Source organism: Callorhinus ursinus, unplaced genomic scaffold, assembly GCF_003265705.2.
Source record: "Callorhinus ursinus isolate GAN/ISIS: 27379988/994484 unplaced genomic scaffold, GSC_fseal_2.0 scaffold2, whole genome shotgun sequence".
NCBI classification, from domain to species: Eukaryota; Metazoa; Chordata; class Mammalia; order Carnivora; family Otariidae; genus Callorhinus; species Callorhinus ursinus.
This window is the reverse complement of record NW_027397064.1, coordinates 32,111,637-32,121,916: the sequence shown is the minus strand read 5'-3', so window position 1 is coordinate 32,121,916 and position 10,280 is coordinate 32,111,637. Positions and strand designations below refer to the sequence as shown.

The 10,280-nt window shown below is 40.7% G+C and overlaps 2 protein-coding genes and 1 non-coding gene across 3 annotated transcripts in view; 1 reads left to right on the top strand and 2 right to left on the bottom strand.

The window, feature by feature from the left end:
- Positions 1 to 4,567, bottom strand: part of TMEM237 (transmembrane protein 237) — an 18,946-nt gene extending 14,379 nt beyond the window's left edge. The window contains exons 1-4 of the mRNA XM_025893300.2: positions 4,386 to 4,567; positions 2,327 to 2,358; positions 1,700 to 1,710; positions 651 to 707 (exon numbers count right to left, since the gene is read on the bottom strand). Of these exons, the coding sequence (XP_025749085.2) occupies positions 651 to 707; positions 1,700 to 1,710; positions 2,327 to 2,358; positions 4,386 to 4,562 (277 nt within the window). The 5' untranslated portion in view covers positions 4,563 to 4,567. The remainder of the gene's footprint in view (positions 1 to 650; positions 708 to 1,699; positions 1,711 to 2,326; positions 2,359 to 4,385) is intronic.
- Positions 4,568 to 6,278: 1,711 nt separating this feature from the next.
- Positions 6,279 to 10,280, bottom strand: part of MPP4 (MAGUK p55 scaffold protein 4) — a 41,412-nt gene continuing 37,410 nt past the window's right edge. Inside the window, exons 21-23 of the mRNA XM_025850581.2 lie at positions 10,054 to 10,162; positions 8,769 to 8,903; positions 6,279 to 6,698 (exon numbers count right to left, since the gene is read on the bottom strand). Of these exons, the coding sequence (XP_025706366.1) occupies positions 6,507 to 6,698; positions 8,769 to 8,903; positions 10,054 to 10,162 (436 nt within the window). The 3' untranslated portion in view covers positions 6,279 to 6,506. The remainder of the gene's footprint in view (positions 6,699 to 8,768; positions 8,904 to 10,053; positions 10,163 to 10,280) is intronic.
- Positions 7,661 to 7,762, top strand: LOC112807949 (U6 spliceosomal RNA). The gene has a single exon (XR_003204206.1). It is a non-coding gene; the product is annotated as a U6 spliceosomal RNA (small nuclear RNA).

Sequence of the window (10,280 nt, the reverse complement as noted above, 5' to 3'; positions counted from 1 at the left end):
CATTCCTTTTGATGGCTGCATAATATTCCATTGTGTATATATACCACATCTTCTTTATCCATTCATCTGTCGATGGACATCTTGGCTCTTTCCACAGTTTGGCTACCGTGGACATTGCTGCTATAAACATTGGGGTGCACGTACCCCTTCGGGTCCCTACATTTGTATCTTTGGGGTAAATACCCAGTAGTGCAATTGCTGGATCGAATGGTAGCTCTAATTTCAACTGTTTGAGGAACCTCCATACTGTTTTCCAGAGGGGTTGCACCAGCTTGCATTCCCACCAACAGTGTAGGAGGGTTCCCCTTTCTCCACATCCCCGCCAACATCTGTCGTTCCCTGACTTGTTAATTTTAGCCATTCTGACGGGTGTGAGGTGGTATCTCATTGAGGTTTTGATTTGGATTTCCCTGATGTAAGTGGCACAATTCTTTATTTCATGGATGCTTCTAGACACCCTTCAGGCTGCCCACTGTCTTATTCTTCACTACCACCTGGAATCCTATTACTTTAAACTGACCTTGATTCTATCCTCAACACATCAGTGACTTGGGACTGCTGGGGCCTTGCCTCTCCCTGATCTGTGATGTTTGTCATTTCTGAGGTCCTGAAAGACTTGTGATCCCACACAAAAAAGAACAACTTCTTACCTGGTGTGTTTTTTGTTTTGGGCTTCTTTTTCTTAGGACGACTAAGTGGAATATCATCTATAAAAGAGAAAAAACAACAGAAAAGGCTGCCTAAAATTCAATGCAGGGAACAGTCAAAAGGAACTTTTAGTAGGGAAGACCTTTCCCTCTCTTCCCTAGGTCCAGCCAACTTCTACACATTAGGGGAAGAAGACAAGAAAAATGACAAATTTGGGGGTGCCTAGCTGGCTTAGTCAGTAGAGCATGCAACTCTTGATCTCAGGATCCAGAGTTCAAGCCCCATGTTGGGCATGGAGCCTACTCAAAAAAAAAAAAGGAAGAAATTGACAAAGTCAAAGAAAGCCCTACTGTGTGGTGCCAGTAGCTCACTGTTGGTCAGTAATATTGGAAACTGTGACATTTCTAATATCAGAAAAGTGGACTCACAAAATATTCATCTGATCCCCTACATTTCCACGCCCCCTTGCACTTAGATGTGGCCTGTGACTGGTTTGGGCCATACACTGTGAGCAGAACCGATCTGCCAAAACACTGAAAGAGCCAGTGAGTAACTCTCCAGCTTTCTCTTCCTTTGCTGAAGCATGTTAAGATGGCAGAAGCACAGAATGGAAGTAGCCTGAATCACTACATCATTAGTGAAGAATGGTGAAAGACAATTGCCCTGGATTCCTGCCACAGTGCACTTTGCATTAACCAGAAATAACCCTGTATGATATTAAGTCGGAGATCTTGAGGTTACTATAGCATAACCCAGTCTATCCTGATTAAATGAGACAAAAGAAAATGTAGTCCCTATTACAGAACTATAAACTAGCCAATGGTTATGTTCTGGGTGACTCCATTCAGGAATGAATCAAATATCATACAACTACTGTTACATATCAAACCTCATTTAAAAAATAGGAGTCATAAGATTATTTTGATAAAAGGATATTGCAATATTATAAATTATACCATTCAGATTCAACTTTAAGAAAAACATTAAGGAATCAAATTAACTTTTGAACTCCAAATTTTAAAAGTTTTACATTAAAAGTGAACTAACTCACCTTGATTAGCACTTTACATGACACCGACCAAATTTAATTGGACAAAGACAAAAAAAGAAACTATTAATTAGAAATCTATTTTATTGTCAGACTGAAAACTGACTTAGGTCATTATAAATTTAAAATAAAGTAAGCTTTCACACAGTCAGCTAGTTTATAAACTAGCTTATTCTTTGTAAGTAAAAAGCAAATAAAACCGCTAATAACCCCAATATTTTCTGAACTTACATATACATATTTCCTACTGTCTATTAATAAAGTGGATTAAGTAGATTAAGAATTCTTATTTTGTCACTAATTAAAATCAGCTTAAACTCTGAGGAAACTATTCTAGCAAACAAAAGAGGATCAAAAGTCTGATAAACAAGATATTAAAACATTCAGAATGGATCCAATATCTTAACCATGTTGACATTCAGGCTTTGAAACAGAACATTTAATTACAACTGTTATCCTAATGATTCAAGGATTTTTTACCCTTAAGCTTTTAGGAAGCCTTATCCTAAAATTTTCAAGAAGTCTTCTCCGAATTATTATTAATTTTGCAATGGTACTAGTCAATTTTTTCACTTGATTCATTTTTCATTTTTAAAACTCAATGATAAAATTACTGTAACTTATTTTTACCTTGGCACAGGTGGAAGGGCTCGTGGAGGACGCTATGGGGAAAAGAAAATTGCTTGTAAGTAAAAGTCTCAGAGCATCTTTACTTCATGTACTTCAAATCTTTTGATAACCTTGTTCATCCAATGAAACCTAGGAAGTACTAATGAGAATCAGATGGGCAATTCTAAATTTGTTCTACCATTTCTAAATTTCATATAAAATTCCTTCCTTCCCACACTCCTTTCTATCCAGAGACCAGGCTCTGCTCTAAGGACTACAAATACATTAATGAACGAAACAGAGAAATCCCTGCTTTTATGGTACTTCCATTGTACTGGTTAAGTATTAGAAGATTATGAACACGAACACACACACACACACACACACACACACACACACACACACACACACACGAGGGAGGCTGTGGAGTGCTGCTTTAGTTAAGCAAAGTCTCTCAGAGATATTTGAGCTGAGACCTGAATAAGGAAGGAGACAAAGGGGAGTAAATACAAAGCCTTTTAGGAGAGATAAAAGGTTTCAGATAAGAGGCCAGTAAAGCTGTAGCAGTTACCAAGGGTAGGCAGGGACCAGATTAATTAGGCTCTTGAGGACAAAAGGAAGATGTCCAGAGCTCGTTTTAATTCAATGAGAAGCCAACGGAGGTTTTAAACCACACAGTAACATAATTTTTTAAAAAAAAATCACTGTGCATACAGCATGAGGAATTCGTTTCAGGGCACAGAGAATTAAAAAGGACACACCTTATAAATGATACTTTACATGAAAAGAAAAGTTGTGTTTGCAGTTCAGAGAGATTACAGTTGAGAAGCATTTTGGAATCTTTCAAAATAAAATGCTAACAGAAATGCCTCGAAATCAGTTTAATGTTCCAAGTGTCTCATGCGGCTTGCAGAGTACATTGACTCAAAAGGGTTACATTATAGATACTCTTAGTTTGTTCTACGACCGTCCCATTTAGCAATCCATTCGTTCGGTGTACTAATACAAATGCTACGAGATTAGGACAAAGCAGGCTGTCTTAACACTATCCGGTCATTAAAATCAAAACTGGAGAAGAACAACAGTCATAAGAAAGAGCTAGCGCAAAAATGCTACGGATCGCGTTCTGTCCAAGGATTCAGTTCACACGACACTTCCACATTTCAAAAGTCCCGCAAAAATGACGTGTCACCCACCCACAAGGCCAACCTCTGAGCCCCTCAAAAGTCGGACGGCTCAACTGAACACAAAATCCTAATAACTCAAACGTAACTAAGGCTCGCTTACCACCTGCTTCTTTCCCATTGCGTCTAAAGCCGGGCTTCCCGGCAGCCACCCGCCGCAGCCAGGCGCCCAGAGCTCACAGCCCGCCCCGTGCGGGCTCCTGCCCCGGCGGGCCGCGCGCAGGCGCCATGCGTCATCGGACCGCGCCGCACTGGCCGCGGTGGCGCTCAGCCCCTGCTCTGCAAGAGGTGGGCGAGGGCCAGCCCAGGGAGCTGGTTGGGCCTTTGCGGTCTAGCCTTGTGGAAAGGGGGACGTCGGAGTAGGGGCTGACATGCCTGGGAAGAGAGACTCCAGCGGGCGTGGGGCAGCAATCACGGTTCTACCCATGGTTTTCCAAGTGGTTGCAGTGATTTGTTCGAGGGAGGTGGGAAAAGACCATGATTAAAAAGTCTCCACTCGGAAACTGCGATCTCTTTCCTGGGTGGCTAAACGCCTTCCGGGAGGAGTCCGCAGGAAAGACCGAACTGGCAGTCCCGGAACACTCAGGGGCTGGGAAGGCAACGTAGAGAGGCGTCGTCATAGCAACATGGACACTTAGGCCCCCGGAAACTTGACGCCCGGGTCCTCGCCGGGCTCCGGCAGTTAGGGTCCCGGCCTCGGGACGAACTTCCATCGCCCGCTCCGGTCCAAGCCTGTGAGCATCAGAGGGGCGGACGCGCAGACACCAGGAGCAGGGCTCTCCCTCTGCGAGCCCCAGACCTGGGCATCGGCCCCGCCCCAGGGGCAGCCGAGGCGTTAGGACAGCACCCTCTGTTTCCGACACTTCGCGTGGCGGAAAGCGCCCCTCACCGCTCACCGGGAGGGCCTCCAGCCGAAGCCCCGAGTCCGCTCTCATGGCGCTCTCCCCACCGGGCTCCCTCAGCGCAACCGCCCGCGGCCGGAGCTTCGCTCCCCGCGCCTCTGCCTGCGGGACCTGCGAGAGGCGGGGGCTACCCGGTGTCAGGTTAGGCCGCAGCTCTGGGGGCTGGGCCATGCCCCGCCCTCAAGGCGTCAGAGTTAGGGAGGGGCCGGGTTAACCCTGCAGACCGCAGGATGGAATCACTCTTTTCAAGCAGTGACGGAATGAATCGGGAGGGCAGCCAAGGGCCACGAGTGAGTATAGATACTGCTAAAATCCAAACATGCTGTTGGTACCAGGAACTGATGATCAGCAAGGCCAAGACTGCCTGGAAGAACCAGGAACTGATAACCACTAGAACCAGAAGAGGTCTGGTCGGGCTAAAGACCGATTAAACTCCTTTAGATAAAAAATAATAATAAAATAAAATAAAAATAAAAGGGGAGGACTTCTGTAGCAAACTGTCAGATTCTCCAGACGCTGATTCGTCTTCCATGCCTGACTGCATTTGAAAGGCAACCTCCCGACTGATCTCGACAAAATAGAGACCCCCTCCAGTGCTTGAACATAATAAGCAGTAAGCACCCAGAGCTGACCCCTACCAGACTGAGTTTTCCTCTCAACTAGGCACTCACTGACTTGCGTTTGGTTCTTGAACCTCTCACCCTTGCATCTCGTTTATTGTGTGACTTTGTATCGTTTTTTGTGTGGCGTATGTGAAGCCAAGTTAAACAGGCAGTGAAATGTCATTCAGTTTGGAATCCTACACCTGTTAAAATTGTGTAAACCCTGCTTTATGAGTGAATAAAGCTGACATTGTGGAAAGACACAACTCGTGCACCGCCTTTGTAGGGTGCTAGAGATGCCCCCTTCTCCCCCCCACCCCCCGCCAAGCCCAATGTTTGAGGATGGGTATGTATTGATACAAATACCAGATTTCTTCCAGTTGTGTGTGTGTGTTTGTGTGTTTGTGTGTCTGTGTGTTGATACAGGCAATTCTCAAAATTTTACCAGTTCCTTATCCTCCATCTCGGTAAGTCACGTTTGGGAAAGCTTTTTCTCAAAAAAAAAAAAAAAAAAATCCAAACAAACAAACAAACCCACAACATAAATCAAATCCAAGTTCATGTATCATTAAAAATGACTTAATTTTCTTTGGTTGGGTTTTTTTTTTGGTTGGGTTTAATTTTTTCTTGGGTTTTTTTTTTTAAAGATCAAGCAAAAAACTAAAAATATTTTGAAGTATGCACTTGGTGTGTTTTATAATTAGGAAAGATTGGAGGGGTAGAGGGGTAGAGTGTGGGTATGGGGAACATTAGAGTATGATGCAGAGCACAGGTACAGGGGCAGCAAGACTGACTGGAAGTCTCAAGACCTAGGGAAGAAAGAAAAATAAGACTTCCTGGAATAGCCTTCTTGTCTTGCGGTTTTCTCAGATATGGATCTCTAGGACTAAAGTCAATTGCCCTTTCCTAATTTAGGCGTGATGTGGATATCGGCTTTTAGGCAAATTAATGATTGGTTATAGCTCTGATCAGAAGAATAATTTTTTCCTTGTAGACTGATGTATAAATGATGAGGGTAGCGCCCTTTCTGTAAGTTTTCATGTTAGATGTGAAATGTGTACATTAACCCTTTTTTCTTGCCGAGTCAGTCATGAAGGCACTTTTTGTAAAAGCCGTTTTCATAAAACAGAAATTGTATGACGTTAACTACAGTTTCTGAAATTAACTACTACTTATTTTATTTAGGGAAGCTCTTTTATCTGAATTGTACAAAGACCATACGAAATCTATAAAAGGTCTTCACACTCAGTGGCTTGACATTGTTTATATTCTTACCACTGCTGCATATGAGGTAAAGGAAAACTTTTTTTTTCCTGAAAGCCAAGGAGGTAATTCTACATGCATACAAAGCAAATATTTTTTTCAAATAAGCTTAATGAATAAACTGCACCACGTTTAAATTTGCATACATTACAAAGGGAGCAAATACTGTTGTTTTGCTTTGCAGCTGTTATTCCAGAGCTCTGTTACAGATGGGTATTATTAAAACTCCGGCACTAAGCAGGAGGCTTCCTTAACACTCAGTATCCGAGGAAACCCATGGTGCTGGTACCCACTGAGGCTCCTCCTGAGCCTTCTGAACAGCAGACAACAACTGGGCACATGCATCTTGCAAGTTGTCATTCACAATCACATGATCAAAAAACTGGCCAAACTGTGCCTCCATTTTTTGGGCTAAATCCTCCATCTCTTGTAGATCTTCATCCTTTATGAGAGATAAAAAAAAATATGGATAGCACAGACTTAATGAGATAAATAGAAATGATATGCAATTTCTTTTGTCGTTACATTCAGTTATGAAGCTATTTATGAAAACACTTAGGTCAAATAAACGTCCTCTCTTCTAAACCACAAAATTCACGTTTCTATCTTTAGCCTTACTTAATGTTTCCCTGGTCAAGGTTTTGCAAAACTAGGTAATGGTAGCCAGAACAATCCCCTCAACTTCCCATTTGGACTTAAATATTCTTATTCTATTATCTAAACACTTGAAGATTTCAAACTGTATGAAAAAAAAAAAGAAGAAGAAAGGAAGGAAGGAAGGAAGAGAAAGAAAAATTTACCAGTTAAATAGAAAACTTTTACATAAATTGCAAATGAAATTTTATAAAGTAAAATACAGTTCCTGAAATTAAATACTGATAAGAATGACATTATTTTGCTACTTTCAACATGAGGATGGTATGACCTGGTTCTAGTGAATTAGACATACCCTAATTGTCCTTTGCTTCATGCTGACATGACCTAAATCACCTTAATATTATCCATTTCCACTAATATGAAATGTTCATTTAGTGAAGGTCATTTGACCTTCATTTGGTACTATGCATTAAGTTCATTGCTGTTATTTTCTTATCTGTCCACAACAATTAAAATAGTACAACTTGTTGCCAGTGCAATCATAAACACAAATACAAATGCAGGCGCTGAAATGTCGTAGCAGTACTCCTTTACAAGATGACCATACTCATGACCCAGAAACAATTTTGTTAATTTGTTTAGATCACCATAAAAATGAGAACACAATTTTAAATGCCTGTAAGATTCAGAGAATATATCCATGGACTCCGCTGCCTGAAATGCAAACTGAAGAATCAGACTTTCATACAGTAGTCACAAAAAATATGAAGATAGAAATAATAACAAGGGATTATATAAATATACCTCTTGCTCACTTCAGCAGCACATGTATTAAATTGGAAACAATACAGATTAACATGGTCCCTATGTAAGCAAGACATGCAAATTTGTGATGCATTCTATATGTTTAATTTCACTTTTATAAGATGAAAAATTCTAGAGATCTGTTTCACAATGTAAATATACTTAGCACTACTGAACTGTACAGTTAAAAATGGTTAGGATGGTAAGTTTTGTGTTTTATGTGTTTTTACCATACACACACACAAAATAAGTGAATATAATATCTTGATCTAGGTGATGGTTATCTGGGTGCATGCACATGTAAAAATTCATTGAGCTGTTACATATAAGATTTATACACCTTGCTGAATGTTTATGATGATTTAAAATAGGTAAGGTGGATTTAATTTTTTAAAAAACTGGAAAAAATTACCTATTCTAGGAAGAGTTCACTGATTAATCCCACCTGTCCCGGCCTCTCTATAATTTCCATCATCATTAATACATAATGTTTGCATTTAGAAATACATTTTATATAGATACCTCATATTATAGATAAGATATATTCACTACAGCATTTAAAAAAAGATTTTATTTATTTGAGAGAAAGAGCATACATGAGCAGGGAGAGGGGCAGAGGCAGGGGGAGAGGGGCAGAGGGAGAGGGAGAAGCAGATTCTCCACTGAGCAAGGGGGGTGGAGGCTCAATCCCCAGACCCCGGGATCATGACCTGAGCCGAAGGTAGACACTTAACCGACTGAGCCACCCAGGTGCCCCACTCACTACAGCATTTTTAAAGTAAATTCTCAAACTTTTTCATTCAATAAATAATAAAATGTAAACATCAGTCTTATGCACACCCAATTTCTGTGTGGCTTTGCAAACTTTGGTTTGAGTTCTTTTTGTTTTTTAAGCTAGACTAGAAAAAAGAAAAAAATAAGAGCGGCATCATAGCATTTATTATATTTTATTTTAATGTCTACAAATCATGTCCAGTAAAAAGGATAAATCATAAGGGCATTTTTCATTAGAAACAAAAATCACATTCTTTAACATAGGGATGTTGGGGAAACAATACAGTGACTTTTTACTAGAAAAAAAATACATTCATCTATTTCCTCTGTATCTTACCTTGAACTTCATGTCCACAAAGTAGTCTGTAATGATCTTGGCATTTTTCCGAGATTGCTTCATACAACTTATGTTAGATGGCTTTATGAATATGACATAAGGCTTTAGTTCCTGGGTTCGAGCTACTTGAATACCCTACACAGAAAAATTAAGTGCACATTTAAAAATAGAAGTCTTAATTTCCTAGAGTAAACACAAATGTTCTCAAAATTTCTCAGATCAGGAATCAACAATTATTGGGGCGCCTGGGTGGCTCAGTCATTAAGCATCTGCCTTTGGCTCAGGTTATGATCCCAGGGTCCTGGGATCCAGCCCTGCATGGGGCTCCCTGCTCCGCGGGAAGCCTGCTTCTCCCTCTCCCACTCCCCCTGCTTGTGTTCCCTCTCTCGCTGTCTCTCTCTCTCTCTGTCAAATAAATAAATAAAATCTTAAAAAAAAGAAATCAATTATTTTTAGCAATTTATTTTTATTTATTCTCCTTTGCCCCCAATTCCTCAACTCTAAAAAATAAACATTTTAATAATTAAGAGCATCAAAACTAAGTTTAAACTGTGGCTCTTCCTCTTACTAGTCATGACACCCTTCTGAAATCTGAGAATAGGATTCTATCCATAATCTCATGGCACAAAGACAAAGACAAACTCTAAAGGTGGATCAGTTCTGTTTCATCCTCACTTCTCTTTCCTCTTGTTATTATCTTATATTGGTTACTACTGACATGTTCACACTGACCACCAGCCTTGACCCAAGGAAGAACAACTGTCTTATCCCCTGATTCTCTTTAGCGCATGTGGTCTATTTTTAAATGACTACAAAAAACCCCCAAAATACAAGGATCAAAAAAAATGGAGCCTACACGTTGTATGCTCTTTATCTTAACTGGCTCACTCCTGCCTCATTCCACATATGGTCTTAGACGTAGCTGTAGATACGACCACATAGGAACCTCACCTCCTTGTGTCAAGCAACATCTTATTCCCTCCACCAATTTCCTTGATGCCTTTGTGATCAAGGTCAAAGCAGGATTTGAACTTTTCTTTATAGCCACCAGCTCAGTTCTCTTTTTTTTTCATCTGAGAAGCAAGACTCCTTTCCTACCTAAAGACAAGATATTGGTGAACTGTTCCTTCACATAAGATCCTGGCCCTTAGATATGGTAAGTGGTCTTATCCCTAAAAGGCTAAGAGAATAAAATGTCTCAACTACAACTTACAGCAAGTGCACAAAACTCATGACATTCATTCATTACTTTGGGGAGATGGGAAACCTTCCAGCACACACCTACCTGAGGCTCTAAGTCCATGACACAGATCTTTCCTTCATCAAGGACCGTTTGAACAGCATCCACACTGGTGCCATACAGGTGGCCTTTGTACTCACCATACTCGAGCATCCTGCAAGGGTGCCGCAAGGAAAACAAGAACTCTTTCCACAAGTAAAATATTACTAGTAGTAACATAGATAGGATGCAAATATGTGGACTTTGCTAGCACAAGTGGAAAATTGACAGGA